The 16,837-nt window shown below is 40.9% G+C and overlaps 1 protein-coding gene across 3 annotated transcripts in view; it reads left to right on the top strand.

The window, feature by feature from the left end:
- The window catches only part of ccdc186 (coiled-coil domain-containing protein 186), a 117,079-nt gene that overhangs the window by 78,673 nt on the left and 21,569 nt on the right, over positions 1-16,837 (top strand). For all 3 annotated transcript variants that reach the window (XM_046356517.1, XM_046356516.1, XM_046356518.1), the window contains one exon: positions 6,842-6,922. In XM_046356517.1, coding sequence (XP_046212473.1) covers positions 6,842-6,922 — 81 coding nt within the window. The remainder of the gene's footprint in view (positions 1-6,841; positions 6,923-16,837) is intronic.

Here is a 16,837-nt window from a genome sequence, read left to right as displayed (position 1 = left end):
GTTCTAGATAATTTAGATAAGGTTCCCATACTTTGTAGAACTGGTCTGTTTTAGAATGCAATGTACATGTCAGATATTCCAGAGGCACCCATTCAAATAGTATCTTATGCCAGTCTTTAATAGAAGGAACCTTATCACTAATCCACTGTAAAAGGATGTTTTTCCTCGCTGCGAAGGTAAGGATGTTGTAAAGCCTCCTTTTACAGACAGAAGTAACATGCCTACTAGGGAGACCCAACAGTAAAGAAACTGGGTCCAATTCTAGATCAACCCCTAGGATCTTTTCAATTTCTTGCAGGACACCAGACCAGTATCTTTGTATTTTGGTACATGACCATAAACAATGTGTTAGGGTGCCTGTATCAGTTTTGCATTTGAGACACTGAGGGGAAGAGGAAGTGGGGCTAAAAGCATGTCTGCGATTTGGGGATATATGCAATCTGTGTATTATTCTTAATTGGATTGCTCTAGTACGGTTACATATAGATATTGTTTTTGCATATCTCCAAATGTCCTCCCACATCTCTTCGTCAATAGTAACAGACAATTCTTTCTCCCACACTTGTTTCACCCTCTGTGTGTTGACAGCAGAAAAGGACCTTAAAGTATCATAAAACAGACTTACAGACATCTTCCTTTGTGGAAAAAAAAGCATTCTTTCAATGACAGACACATCAGGGTTACCAATTAAGGTGGTGCTCTCCAGAATATAATGTCTTACTTGTAGGAAGCGGAAAAAGTCCTGCTTTGGGAGTCGATATTTCTCGACCATCTGCTCAAATGACAACAAAATCTTATCAGCAAATAAGTCGTTTAGCCTGCGTATGCCCTTATTAAGCCATAAGTTAAAGCCAGCATCCAGCAATCCTGGGCTGAAATCTGGGTTGTTAAGAATTGGGGTAAGAGCAGAGGTTAGTTTGGACCTTCCCAGGAAGCGTTGAACTGACCTCCATACTTTGAGTGTGTTAAGTGTAACTGGATTATTGCAGTGTTCTTCTACAGACTTGAAACTTCTGAAAAATAAAAGATCGTGTAAGGGGTATTTTGAAAGAGAAGTCTCAATGTCTAACCAAATAGAGGAGTCATCATTTGTGATCCAGTCAGAAATATAACAAAGGTGGGCACACCATTGATAGAACTTGATATTGGGCAGGTCCAAGCCGCCCATAGAACTTGGCAGCTGCAATATTGCCATCTTAAGTCTTGGCTTGCGCTTACTCCATATAAAGGAACTTAGCCATCCATTTACATCCTTTATTACCTTATTGGAGAGTAATACTGGGATCATTTGGATTGGGTAAAGTAGTCTGGGTAAAACGTTCATTTTCAAGAGGGATATTCTACCCAACCAAGAAATGGGGAGGGAGTTCCAGCGCTCCAGATCCTGTCTTATTGTATCAAACAAAGGAACAAAATTGGCTTTGTACATTAGCTGGAATTTAGGAGTTACAAATATACCCAGATACCTGAAACCTGAGGGAGACCATTTAAAAGGGAAGGGGGGAGAAGTATTAGGTACAGAATGCAGGCTACCAAGTGGCATAGCCTCTGACTTAGTAAGGTTAATCTTGTAGCCTGAGAATCCGCTGAATAATTCAATAATATTAATAAGAGGTGTAATTGAAGTCTCGGGACTAGAGATGAATATCAGGACATCATCAGCATACAAGCTTATTTTATGGTGAACATCACCAATGAGCAGCCCCTGTATAGCAGGCGTTACCCTGATGGCCTCGGCTAGTGGTTCCATAACGAGTGCAAAGAGGAGGGGGGATAAAGGACAGCCCTGTCTGGTACCTCTGTGTATAGGGAAGCTATTTGACCGTAGCCCATTAGTAAGGACAGCAGCCTGAGGATCATCATATAAAACTTTCACCCATTTTATAAAGTTGTCCCCCAGACCAAATTTATTTAGAGCAAATAATAGGTAAGACCACTCCACACGATCAAATGCCTTCTCAGCATCTAGGGAGAGCACAAGACCATCCACAGCACTTTGTTGGTAGGCTTGAATTACATTAAGAAGCCGCCTGACGTTGTTGCATGACTTACGGCCCCTAATGAAGCCAGTTTGGTCTCCTTTCACAATTAGTGGCAATGAGTCCTCTAATCTTGTGGCTAGAATTTTAGAAAGCAATTTTCTATCCACATTCAGAAGGGAAATTGGTCTGTACGAGGAACAAGACTCTGGACATTTTCCCTTTTTGAGAATAAGTGAAATGTTGGCTTCTCTCAGCGTTTGAGGGAGTTGGTCATTTGAAAATGAGTGGTTAAACATATCACGCAATGGCTCAAGGATCAGGCCATGGAACTCTTTATATAACTCACTACAAAACCCATCTGGTCCTGGGGCCTTACCATTTTGCAGATTCTTAATTGCGAACATTATCTCTTCCTTGGTAATAGGGGCATTGAGGAGGGACCTCTGTTCTTCGGAGATAGTAGGGAGCTCAATCTTACCAAAGAAGTTCTCCATTAATTTGGGTGCATCTTTTGGCAGTTCTGAGGCATAAAGGTTTGTATAAAATTTCTTAAATGAGTCACTTATCAATTTATTTTCATATAAATGATTACCATCAGAATCAGTAATAGTAGCAATTGACTGAGAGTCAGCCCTCTTTTTAGCTAGGTATGCCAAGTACTTTCCTGGCTTATCGCCATGTTCATATAGCTTTTGCCTGACAAATCTCATTTTCTTTTCAGTGTCCTGTGTTAGGAGAGAGTCTAACGTTGATCTAATGACTGATATTTCCTTTAATAGGGCAGGAGTGGGCGTTTTAATGTAGTCCTTCTCTTTAGTTCCTAATTCACCCTCTAACATTTTTTGCTTTTCCCGCTTTTTCCGTCTCTTAGTAGCTGTGTATGACATAATCAGACCCCTGGCATACGCTTTACAGGTCTCCCAAAGGAGCGAGGGGTTATCTGTTGATTGAGAGTTAATAGAGAAAAATGCTTTAAACTCTGTTATAAAATATGATGTGAATGTATGGTCTTTAAGAATGGTTGTGTTCAACCTCCAATGTCTTGACCGATTGAATGCCCCGTTGAGTTTTATGTCCAGGATCACCTCAGCATGATCAGATATGACTATGCTTCCTATCCTAGCAGATAAAACAGACTGCAAAGACGTCCTGGGCATAAAAAATAGTCTATTCTAGTCTGACATCCATGAGGTGCAGAGAAAAAGTGAACTCTCTGTTGGAGGGATGGAAAGCTCTCCAGACATCCGCATACCCCAGATCATCACAAATAGCTGTAAGTGACTTTGCTTGAGGAGAGAGTGAAGCTATACCGCTGGGAGACTTATCAATAAGGGGTTCAACAAGCAGTTAAAATCTCCTCCAACCACTGCAGTGTCTGAGTTTAATTCTGAAAAGTCTAGAAATGCTTTAGTAAGGAAATCAGGGGGTGAGCAGGGGGAAGTAAATATTCATTATGGAAATGTTCTGCCCTTGTAAAGTACCATTAATTATAACAAAGCGACCAAATTTATCTTTCACACAATTCAAGACCTTAAGTGGTAAGTTCTTTTTCACCAGAATTGCTACCCCTCTACTTCTGGATGTAAATGATGAGAAAAACACTTGACCAAATCCTCCTTGCTGTAATTTCAAGTGCTCCTTATCATCCAAATGGGTTTCCTGTAACAGGGCAATATCAATATTTTCTTTTTTCAAAAAAGACAATACTTTCTTCCTCTTAATGGGGTTATGGCTCCCTCTAATGTTCCACGTGCATACACGCAGTCTGTTATCTGCCATTGTATCTTGACCATTCAATATTCAGACTGGATCCTACTGTAAAAGTGGGGTGGTACCTTTTTCCATGTGTTGAACTCTCCTCCATCTCACTGAGCATAAACAAAAAATATGAACCCTGAACTCGAACTATACTGAACCCAAAAATTAAACATGTAAAGATCCAAAAGGGGGTTTTCCCACTAGCTAACATACAGGGATTTCCACTCTCAAATGTAGACTCTTAAGTCCGCATTGCCGCTCAATAGCCTCATCCTTTATATATATGGAAAATAAAATCAATAGAAGAAGATTGAGGCTATTCCACCTAAAACCAAGCCTGGGCACCAATATGGATTCACACATATCTCAGCCTGAGCTATAGTGACTATTACTTTAGCAAGAAAAATAATAAAGATACGAATATTACTGAGCTTGGAGTACGTGAGGACTCACACCACTGTTTCATGATCAGATTCAACCAAAAATAAGCAAAGTTATCCAATGCTGTGGAGGCGCAGCTTAGAGTTATTTACCCGAGAGAGTCAATAAACGCAGCAGCCTCTTCAGGTGTGTAGAGCTTTTTAGGTGATCCGTTGACCATAATCTTCAATGTGGCCGGGTACAACAGTGCGTAGTCCATCTTCATTCTCCTGAGTCGAGCCTTCGCCTCATCAAACGCTTTGCGTCTTCGTACAACCGCTGTGGAGTAATCATTGAAGAATGAGACCTTTGGACTTTTATGTAGACTACCAACAGAACCGATGTTTCTAGCCGCATCCATGACGCGCTGCTTGTCGGTGAAGTTGTGGAACTTTATAACCACCGGCCGTGGGCGCTGATTGGGGCCCGGTATCGGTGCTTGAGAGCGATGGGCTCTGTCCAGCTTCACACGACCAGCCTTAGTGTCCATTTGTAGGTAGCCAGGGATCCATTCCTCAAAGAATTTTACTGAACGTGTCCCTTCAGAATTTTCCGGGAGTCCCACAACACGAATATTGCATCTGCGTCCTCGATTATCCAAGTCGTCAATGTGCTCCGCCATTTCGCGCACCTGTTTCTCAAGTGCTTTTATCTTAGCGTCCATAGATGTAGTTGAGTTTCCACTGCAGCAATTCTTCCTTCCGCCTCAACAACACGTTTCACAACGCTCTGTATTTCGGCTGAATGGCTTGCTATTGCTTCCAAGACCGTTCTTATTTTAGCATCGATCACTTTAGTAATGTTATCAGTCATCTTTTGAATTATCAGGTCCATTGTGCCTGGGTCCGCAATGGTGTTAGCTTCGCTAACGTTAGCTAGCTCCTCGTGCACATCCACAGGGGTGGTGGTTTTGGTCGACTTCTTAGTAGTTCTATTGGGCATGTTGTCGGAGATTTTTGCGAAATAGTCGTCAAGACTCATTATATGGTAACTTATTTAGCCAATTCTACCACTTTTTCAAGCTAGGAGATTAATGTAAGAATATAAATTTACGAATGCCACGAGAGCTCGCTGAAACACCGTGTTCTCTCTACGGCGCCATTTTGTTCCCCTTCCATCGCATTTTTAACTAAACTGATGTTTTTCCTCACAAAAAAATATTGTGTTATATAGTGAGTCCGTGCACTGTTGGCTAGAGCGCACGTATAAGCCTACATGATGAGATTATTATGGACAAAAGAGCAAATTAATGTTTATTTGTCGAACGGCAGCCAGGCGTCAATGATCATGTCACCAGAATAAGACCCTCGATATTTATTGGAAAGCAGCATTAAGCTTTCATAACTTATTTCATCTGTATCCTTATTTCATCTGTATCCTAGTGTCATCGCAGGGTAGCCTAGTGGTTTGGGACGGCAGGGTAGCCTAGTGGTTAGAGCGTTGGACTAGTAACCGAAAGGTTGCAAGTTCGAATCCCCGAGCTGACAAGGTACAAATCTGTCGTTCTGCCCCTGAACAGGCAGTTAACCCACTGTTCCTAGGCCGTCATTGAAAATAAGAATTTGTTCTTAACTGACTTGCCTAGTAAAATAAAATAAAGGTAAAAAAATGAAAATAAATGGCGTGCTTCTAAGTTTACTTCGATATGTTGGTGCCTCTAACTCGGAAGCCAGTCGCACCAATATGTTGGAGGAAACAATGTACTCAGCGTGCGCCCGCGTGCGCCCGCCACAGGATCCGCTAGTGTGCAATGGGACAGGAACATCCCTGCCGGCCGGACGATGCTGGACCAATTGTACGGCTCCCCATGGGTCTCCCAGGCGCCGCCGGCTGCGACAGAGCCTGGACTCGAACTACAGCTAGCACTGCGCCACTCGAGAGGCCACTAAATGCATTTTTTATTTATTTTTACAAATGAATGTCCTTAGATTCTGTGGCTTCCATTTATGAAAATCCTCAATTAATCCTACTGGTGACACAATGTTATCGTGGTGGTAAATGTTAGTCATTAAGCATATTAGTTGAGTTGGAGTCGGAAGATGTACCCAAATACATTTTAAATAAATACAAAATCTAGAAACTTAATTTCTTCCAAAATGCCATGCCCAAATACCACTGCTATTCAAGAACGAACTTAATGCTAGGTCAGAAATGTATCACATTCTAACAAAACAATGAAGTTGCAGACTAGCATTGGGCTAAGCTGTTGGAAGGTAAGGATTTTGCTCCAGTTACGCTGTGAAATGGAGTGAGAAATAGAGAGAGAGTGCAGGAGCTAGAGCGCTCAGGGACCCACTCTTAGGACTTTGAGAAAGACAAAGGTGGGGATATTTTAAAGAGCCACACTGCTCCTTCTCTATATGTGCTAATAGAAATTATTTCATGTCAGCTGCTCCCTACCTCAGCTGGAGAAGCTCTTGGTTTAAGGTATTTTGACATGCAGTTCAGGCAGACTTTCTCACGGGACGAAGTACTATCATTGGTCGTAAGCCTTTGCCATCACTGGAATGATGTATACTGATTCAAATTGAAGTGTGTGTGTGTTGTGTGTGTGTGTGAGATCGTGAGCATTCAAGGATACATCTTTATACTGTATGTTTATGTGCTGTGTGTTTTAGTGCATGTCCCTTTCTGTGTGTATCAGTTTAATTGACCGGTGTGTTTTCTCTGACTGTGAGCAGCCCGTAAGAGACTGGAGCAGGTGGAGAATGGTGGCTGTGACCGGGATGTCAGCAGCATGGGAAGTCGCTCCAGCTCCTCAGGTATGTTCACTTGGCACCTGTTCATCTCTGACTACATTACCCACAAGACCTCAGTATACACATTCGGTAGAAATATGTTGAATCAGTGTTCTTTGATGTGCCTGCAAAGCAATGCATAACTCTAGATTTCTTTCATATTATTATTAAGTGGGACTTGCACAGCAATAGTCCCGACTTTAGATCTTCGTCATACTTCTTCTTCTTATTGTTCTTCACGCTACTCTTACATCATTTAAGCTGGAAACGCCTTTCAAACTTTAACGTGTAGACTGTGGATTTGGTTGCTTGCATACAACGTTTTGATATCTTTTAAACTAATACACTTTGTCCTTCTTTTGTCCATCTTCATTCACTGTAATGGGAGTTTTTTCAGCATTCTAAAGCTCCCCACTTTGCAATCAACTGAGACAACAAGTTGGGGCATATTAAATCTTCCTGTACTTCTCTGCTGTTCAAAGCTGAAATAATAGCATTTAATGTCATTGAGCAGCCCAAATGGAGACATTGCTATGGATACCAGTACATTTCAATGCTAAAAAGGTGCCATAGACTAGAATGGTAAAAAAACAACGCTGAGATATTTAGACTGACCATACTTAGATTACTTGTCAAAAGATTTTAGAAAGTATATATACTTTTTAACTATATAAAATACAATTTTATTTCTCACATTTGTACTTGTATTTATTTGGGATCCCCATTAGCTGCTGCTAAGGCAGCTGCAACTCTTCCTGGGGTCCAAACACATTAAAGCACTTACATATAAAACAAAAGATAACAGTCCATCATATACTATTATTACACCACTACATATCTACAATACAATATGTTTAATACCACCATACAACAATATCACAATGTGTGTGTATGAATGGGTCTGTATCTTTGTGTGTGTCTCTTCACAGCCTCCATTGTTCCATAAGGTGTATATTTATCTGTTAAAAAAAAATCTGATTCCTACTTGTTTTGACCATGACAGTTTACAATCTAGGGTTACTTTAAACAGTTTAGTCACCTCAATTTCCAGATGATTCATTACGAGATGTAGTTGAGGTTTAGGGTTTAGTGACTGATTACTCACAAATACATTGCTTTTAGTTTTGGAATTATTTAGGACAAACGTATCCCTTGCTACCCATCCTGGTCTTCCTACTAAGGCACACTGCCTCAGTGCTAACCTTATAACTCTGGTTCATAGGCTCATGATTACGCATCCAATAGCTGTAGGATCAACAGAGGTATTCAGGGAAATTAGAGGGACATAAATTACGTTACTTACATTGTGTCTTCCAATGCCCGAAGGATAATGTACATTTGATGCAGCATTATGACGACTCATTGTCACAATGGTAGGGATTAACTGAACTGGTCTTGGGTCATCGATAAATCATTGTTTCAACTCAGCCTTGAAATGTGTGGACGGAGTCCAGGAGCCAAGCTGCGCCTAATACAACAGGTGTAGACCTTCCCGAGAAATGCTTACTTACAAGCCCTGAAAACTTCTTATGGCTGAGATCCCGCTAACAGGATCGATATGACAACAGCCAGCGAAAGTGCAGGGCGCCAAATTCAAAACAACAGAAATCCCATAATTAAAATTCCTCAAACATACAAGTATTTCACACCATTTTAAAGATACACTTCTTGTTAATCCCCACCACAGTGTCCGATTTCAAATAGGCTTTACGGTGAAAGCAACACAAACGATTATGTTAGGTCAGAGCCAAGTCACAGAAAAACACAGCCATTTCTCCAGCCAAAGAGAGGAGTCACAAAAATCTGAAATAGAGATATAAATTAATCACTAACCTTTGATGATCTTCATCAGATGACACTCATAGGACTTCATGTTACACAATACATGTATGTTTTGTTCGATAAAGTTCATAATTATCAAAAGATTCTCAGTATACGTTGGAGCGTTATGTTCAGTAGTTCCAAAAACATCCGGTGATTTTGCAGAGAGCCACATCAATTTACAGAAATACTCATAATAAATGTTGATGAAAATAAAATTGTTATGCACAGAATTAAAGATATATTTCTGCTTAATGCAACCGCTGTGTCAGATTTCAAAAAACCTTTACGGAAAAAGCAAACCATGCAATAATCTGAGTACGGCGCTCAGAGCCCAAACAAGCCAAAAAGATATCTGCCATATTGCGCAATCTACAGAAGTCAGAAATAACATAAATATTCACTTACCTTTGATCTTCATCAGAATGCATTCCCAGATATCCCAGTTCCACAATAAATGTTAGTTTTATTCGATAATGTCCATCATTTATGTCCAAATAGCTCCTTTTGTTAGCGCGTTTGGTAAACAAATCCAAACTCACGAAGCGCGTTCGCTAGGAGCAGACGAAAAGTCAAAAAGTTCCGTTACAGTCCGTAGAAACATGTCAAATGAAGTATAGAATCAATCTTTAGGACGTTTTTAGCATAAATCTTCAATAATGTTCCAACCAGAGAATTCCTTTGTCTGTAGAAATGCAATGGAACAGAGCTCGCTCTCACGTGGACAAGCATCACCAGCTCGTGGCTCTCTGGCAAACCTCTGACTCATTCCCCTCTCATTCGCCACCACTTCACAGTAGAAGCATCAAACAAGGTTCTAAAGACTGTTGACATCTAGTGGAAGCCTTGGGAAGTGCAACATGACCAATATCCCACTGTATCTTCAATAGGGAATGGGTTGAAAAACGACCAACCTCAGATTTCGCATTTCCTGGTTGGATTTTTTCTCAGGTTTTTGCCTGCCATTAGAGTTCTGTTATACTCACATACATCATTCAAACAGTTATAGAAACTCCAGAGTGTTTTCTATCCAAATATACTAATAATATGCATATATTAGCAACTGCGACTGAGTAGCAGGCAGTTTACTCTGGGCACCTTATTCATCTAAGCTACTCAATACTGCCCCCAGCCATTAGAAGTTAACCAACAATGCAGTTCAAGAAATAGAGTTATCTACATCTACATACATCTACTATCTACATTATACATATTTAAGTTGGAGATTCTAAACTACTTTGCTCATGTTCATAAGTACATTTTCTTAAACACTTATCAACTAATTAATATATACATTTGCATAAATTAGCATAACATGACTTACCACAGTAACTCTTGAACCGTTTAAGCTAGAGGCACCAAACCAAAAATTCACATATTCAGGCTATCCTAACTTCAAATTCTTAAAAATGTTTATCAACCATCCATCAATTATTGAGTAGGAAGTATCTTCACTGTATAATGCTGAATTGTTGATACATTTCAATGTTAAACAAATTACTTTAAACACTAACACTACAATTAAAATGGCTGCTGTTTTTGTGGCTATTTCCAGCAATGCAAAAACTAATGTCAAGGAAAATGAGACCTTGAGCAAGGTTGTGGGACAAATGTCAAAAAAGCCTACCTATTTTTCATCATGAGAGAGAAATTCTGACAAAGGAGGAGGCCATAGCCAACCCCATTAAGGAGGATAATCTCTACCATAGTCTCATACATGAAACTCATCCAAACCATTTCAAATAGAATCTAACTTTATTTGTTCATGCTCCGAATACAACAAGTGTAGACCTTACTGTGAAATACTTACAAGCCCTTAACTCTTCTTTAACTGCACTGTTGGTTAAATAATAAACTAAAGTAAAAATAACCTAAAAGTAACACCATAACAATAATGGAGCTATATTCAGGGGGGTACCAGTACCGAGTCTGTGCGGCGGTACACGTTAGAGGTCATTGGTACATGTAGGTAGGGATGAAGTGACTATGCGTTGATAATAAAAAGTGAGTAGCAGCAGTGTACAAAACAAATGGAGGGGGGGGGGGGGCAATGGAATAGTCCGGTGGCCTTTTGATTAGTTGTTCAGCAGTCTTATGGCTTAGGGGTAGAAACTGTTAAGGAGCCTTTTGGTCCAAGACCTGGTGCTCCGGTACCGCTTGCCGTACAGTAGCAGAGAAAACAGTCTATGACTTGGGTGACTGGAGTGTCTGACAATTTTATGGGCTTTCCTCTGACACCGCCTATTATATATAGTTGAAGTCGGAAGTTTACATATACCTTAGCCAAATACATTCAAACTCTGTTTTTCACAATTCCTGACATTTAACCCGAGTAAAAGTTCAACTTTTTAGGTCAGTTAGAATTACCACTTTATTTTAAGAATGTGAAATGTCAGAATAATAGTAGAGAGAATTATTTCTTTCAGCTTTTATTTCCTTCATCAAAATCTAGTGGGTCAGAAGTTTACATACACTCAATTAGTATTTGGTAGCATTGCCTTTAAATTGTTTAACTTTGGTCAAACGTTTCGGGTAGCCTTCCACAAGCTTCCCTCAATAAGTTGGGTGAATTTTGGCCCATTCCTCCTGACAGAGCTGGTGTAACGGAGTCGGGTTTGTATCCCTCCTTGCTCGCAACTGCCCACAACTGTTTTATGGGATTGAGGTCAGGGCTTTGTGATGGCCACTCCAATACCTTAACTTTGTTGTCCTTAAGCCATTTTGCCACAACTTTGGAAGTATGCTTGGGTCATTGTCCAGTTGGAAGACCCATTTGCGACCAAACTTTAACTTCCTGACTGATCTCTTGAGATGATGCTTCAATTTATCCACATAATTTCCTTCCTCATGATGCCATCTATTTTGTGAAGTGCATCAGTCCCTCCTGCAGCAAAGCACCCCCACAACATGATGCTGCACCCCCGTGCTTCACGGTTGGGATGGTGTTCTTCGGGTTGCAAGCATCCCCCTTTTTCCTCCAAACATAATGATGGTCATTATGGCCAAACAGTTCTATTTTTGTTTCATCAGACCAGAGGACATTTTTCCAAAAAGTATGATCTTTGTCCCCATGTGCAGTTGCAAACCGTAGTCTGGCTTTTTATGGCGGTTTTGGATCAGTGGTTTCTTCCTTGCTGAGTGGCTATTGATACTTTTGTACCTGTTTCCTCTAGCATCTTCACAAGGTCCTTTGCTGTTGCTCTGGAATTGATTTGCACTTTTTGCACCAAGTACGTTCATCTCTAGGATACAGAATGCATCTCCTTCCTGAGCGGTATGACAGCAATGTGGTCCAATGGTGTTTATACTTGCATACTATTGTTTGTACAGATGAATGTGGTGCCTTCAGGCGTTTGGAAATGGCTCCCAAGGATGAACCAGAATTGTGGAGGTCTACAATTGTTTTTCTGAGGTCTTGGCTGTTTTTTTTTGTCATGATGTCAAGCAAAGAGGCACAGAGTTTGAAGGTACGCCTTGAAATACATCCACAGGTACACCTCCAATTGACTGAAATTATGTATGTATTATGTATGTATCCTTTTCTGGAATTTTCCAAGCTGTTTAAAGACACAGTCAACTTTGTCTGTAAACTTTTGACCTGCTGGAATTGTGATACAGTGAATTATAAGTGAAATAATCTGTGGTTAGAGTGTTGGACTAGTAACCGGAAGGTTGCAAGTTCAAATCCCCGAGCTGACAAGGTACAAATCTGTCATTCTGCCCCTGAACAGGCAGTTAACCCACTGTTCCTAGGCCGTCATTGAAAATAAGCATTTGTTCTTAACTGACTTGCATGGTAAAATAAAAAAATAAAAATGGTTGGAAAAATTAGTTGTCATAGATGACCTAACTGACTTAACCTCTTACCCCCTACTTTTTTCAATTTCTGCCTGAAGACATACCCAAATCTAACTGCCTGTAGCTCAGGCCCAGAACCAAGGATATGCTTATTATTGGTTTCATTTGAAAGAAAACACTCTGAAGTTAGTAAATGTGAATTGAATGTAGGAGAATATAGATCTGGTTTAGATAATACAATGAAAAAAACATGCGTTTTTTATTTTTATTGTTGTAAAGTTTCAGTCTTTAAAATGAACAAGACAAAACAAACATTCAGATAGGATGATGGGGACAATTTCAGTGAAAAACATAAGAGGGCAACAGTACGTGTGCAAAGTTTCAGAATGATAACTTCCAAAATGACTGTGCTACATGACATGTATCATGAAGTCACCCAGGTGTCCCACACAAGTAGCCCAAATGTACCCAAGTGGCCAAATTGGTGAAGTTATACATTTTGAATTGAACCCTCAGTCATCTACACAATATTGTGCTGCCGATGCCAGGTGCCATAGCAGTCTCTTTCTGCTGTAAAGCAGAGGGTCACCAAGCATGTGCAGGTGATGGGGGACTTCATTTTGCAAAGAACACAGCGACGCCTCTATGCTTGTGCCCTTTTGGCCCTGAGGCACATCCATGCCTGCATAAATACATTTGGGCAGATGAACACCACTTGTGGCAGGAGCAGAATGTGGTGCTGTAGCCAGCAAGCTCCTTGATGAGCAGCTCTCTGAAGGCTAGCTGTGAGATGGGGTGCTTTTCACAGCTCTTAGCCATTTCCTTGTGTAGGATGAATGCATTCACCACAGCAATGTCGTACAAGAAGGTCTTGTACCATTTCATCGTCTTATGGAGAACATTGTAATAGCCTATCAGCGCATCTGACAGGTCCACACCTCCCATGCTCTTAAAGTCCTTTAGTGCAGTTGGAATGGGGACATTTTTTTGCGGGCCATGCCCAAGTAGTGCTGAGACAACAGGTGTCCGGCTGGATGAACCAGCTTCAGTGGGGGATGGACACCTTGGCACTGGGGGCTCTCATTCGGAGTCAGTGTCACTGTGAAAGAAAATGTTCAGTTAGAATAGTTTGACATATCAACAGGTATAATAAATATATATATATATATATATATATATACTACTATCTCTATTATATTATGACAGACAAGCTAGATCTACTGTCGTTATTATATTACAACAGACCAGCTGTATCTACTCTCTCCATTTCACTTTGGCCATTGTTGTGGGCCTGCCCTCTCCTCAACAGCCTCAAATAGGCTATTTCATGTGGGGGTGGGGTGAGGTGGAGCGGCAGACACACTCATCTCGGCCATGCTCCCTCTAATCCACAATATGTATATATGCACACACAAACATAGGCTATGGGTCATACACATACATACAAACATAGGCTATGGGTCATACACATACATACAAACATACCCCCACCCACAATGTATATCCAACGTGTACTTCACACATTTCATTACATTTTTATAAATTGCTACTAAAATTTAAAAAATCCCATGTTTTATATTATTAATTTCAAACAACGGCATTAGCATGAGAAGAACTTACCAGTCCAAAACGATGTCCTCTCCATTCTAAACATATTCCTCCATTTGGAAATCAAAGCTATGCTAGCTAAATGAATCGTCCTCCAACAATCTCTGTCTCACATTCCCGATCAATTTCTTATAAAATTGTGTGTACATCTGTATATCTAGACCTAGATTTAGCTTTCCCTGACTTAGTCGCCATACTTATTGATATATAAACAGCTGAAGATGCGCTTTACCAAAATAGTGCTGTGCGTAACATGCGTGGCTCCAGTATGAATCTTCAATGGTGAATGACCCTCTTTACGCCGGAGTTTACTACATGGGTTGGTCTTCCAACACATAACCATTACATATTGCCGTTTACCTCAGCTCATTGGCTATCAACCAAGCTAGATTTCAAGACGATCAGTGGTCATTGGGTTAAAATACAGTCAATCAACAAAACAGTGGTCATATCATTGGTGCACAATGATGTCATTACTTATCTTCAAATCGGTTTCTTTCAGTTAATACGTCCCGCGAAATGACCCATCAAGTTTGGTTGTGTTACAAACAACCAGTTGATTGCAATGAAACCAAACATGACTGGATAAAGTCACGTTTAGTGTGTATATTTACATCGAATGTGTCGTCGAAAATTGAATGAGACGGAGTTCACGACACAAGCGGTTCACAAAATGTTTCGTGTTAGGCTATAAAAATGGATTGTATCAAACAAAAGACCATTCATTATGTAAAATGAGCAAACAGAGGAAGATCGTCAAAGGTAAATTATTTATTTTATTGCCATTTGTGATTTTGTTACACCTGTGCTGGTTGAAAGTTTTTTTTTATGGGGCTCTGTCCTCAGATAATCGCATCATATTCTTTCGCAGTAAATCCTTTTTTAAATCTGACAACGCAGTTGAATTAGCAAGATTCTAGGCTTTCGATACATGTGAGCCACTTGTATTTTCATGAATGTTTAATATGACTATTTTTGTAGCGATCACCGTATGTTGTTGAATTTAATCCCGCTAACGGGTTCGGTTAACAAAACTATAGTCAACAAGACAATTGCGGAGTGGTTGAAAAACATGTTTTAATGACTCCGACCTCAGTGTATGTAAACTTCCGACTTCAACTCTAGGTCCTGGATTGCAGGGAGCTTGGCCCCAGTGGTGTACTTGGCCGTATGCACTACCCTCAGTAGCGCCTTACAGTCAGATGCTGAGCAGTTGCCATACCAGGCGGTGATGCAGCATGTCAGGATGCTCCCGATTGGTGCAGCTGTAGAACCTTTTGAGGATCTGGAGACCCATGACAAATCTTTTCAGTCTCCAGAGGGGGAAACGGTTTTGTCGTGCCCTCTTCATGACTGTCTTGGTGTGTTTGGACCATGATAGATTTTTGGTGATGTGGACACCAAGGAACTCTCGACCCGCTCCACTGCAGCCACGTTGATGTTAATGGGGGCCTGTTCGACCCGCCTTTTCCTGTAGTCCACGATCAGCTCCTTAGTCTTGCTCACATTGAGGGAGAGGTTGTTGTCCTGGCACCACACTGCCAGTTCTCTGACCTCCTCCCTATAGGCTGTCTCATCATTGTTGGTGATCAGGCCTACCACTGTTGTGTTGTCAGCAAACTTAATGATGGTGTTGGAGTTGTGTTTGGCCACGCAGACGTGGGTGAACAGAGAGTACAGGAGGGGACTAAGTACACACCCCTGAGGGGTTCAGTGTTGAGGATCAGCTTGGCAGATGTGTTGTTGCCTACCCTTACCACCTGGGGGCAGCCAGTCAGGAAGTCCAGGATCCAGTTGCAGAGGGAGGTGTTTAGTCCCAGGGTCCTTAGCTTAGTGATGAGCTTCTCGGGCACTATAGTGTTGAATGCTGAGCTGTAGTCAATGAACAGCATTCTCACATAGGTGTTCCTTTTGTCCAGGTGGGAAAGTGCAGTGTGATTGTGTCATTTGTGGATCTGTTGGGGCGGTATGTGAATTGGAGTAGGTCACAGGTATCTGGAAGGATGCAGTTGATGTGAGGCATGACCAGCCTTTCAAAGCACTTCATGGCTACCAACATCTTAGTGGTAAATAGATGGCGACGAATAATATAGATGAGAACTTTCTTAGTAGATAGTGTGGTCTACAGCTTATCATTAGGTACTCTACCTCAGGCGAGCCATACCTCGAGACTTCTTTAATATTAGACATTGCGCACCAGCTGTTATTGACAAAAAATACACACACCCCATCCCTCATCTTTCCAGACGTAGCTTCGCTGTTCTGCCGGTGCATTGAAAATCCCTACAGCTCTATATTATCTGTGTCGTCATTCAGCCACCACTCGGTGAAACATAAGACATTGCAGTTTTTAATGTCCTGTTGGTAGGATATTCGTAATCATAGATCATCAATTTTATTTTCCAATGATTGCATGTTAGCAAGTAAATTGATGGTAGTGTGAGTGTACTCATTCGCCTATGGATTCTCAAATGGCCCGAGGTCACTTGAGGTCAGTACAGAGAGTACGTTCACTTCACTTCTCAGTAAGGAAGCAAGGGCAAAGCTTCTGATCAAAGGAATAACAGTCAGAGGAAAACATGTTGTGTTCAATTCAAGTTACAATTAAAGAACTACCTGAATCAGCAGATAATAGTGTTGTGACTGAGTTTCTGGCTAAAGCTGGATGTAAGGTGGTGGGGAGATTGTTGAGGCACATGATAAGATACAAGG

The sequence above is a fragment of the Oncorhynchus gorbuscha genome, linkage group LG07 (genome assembly GCF_021184085.1).
Source record: "Oncorhynchus gorbuscha isolate QuinsamMale2020 ecotype Even-year linkage group LG07, OgorEven_v1.0, whole genome shotgun sequence".
Lineage (NCBI taxonomy): Eukaryota > Metazoa > Chordata > Actinopteri > Salmoniformes > Salmonidae > Oncorhynchus > Oncorhynchus gorbuscha.
Note: the sequence above shows the minus strand (reverse complement) of the source record. Positions and strands in the feature narration are given on the sequence as shown.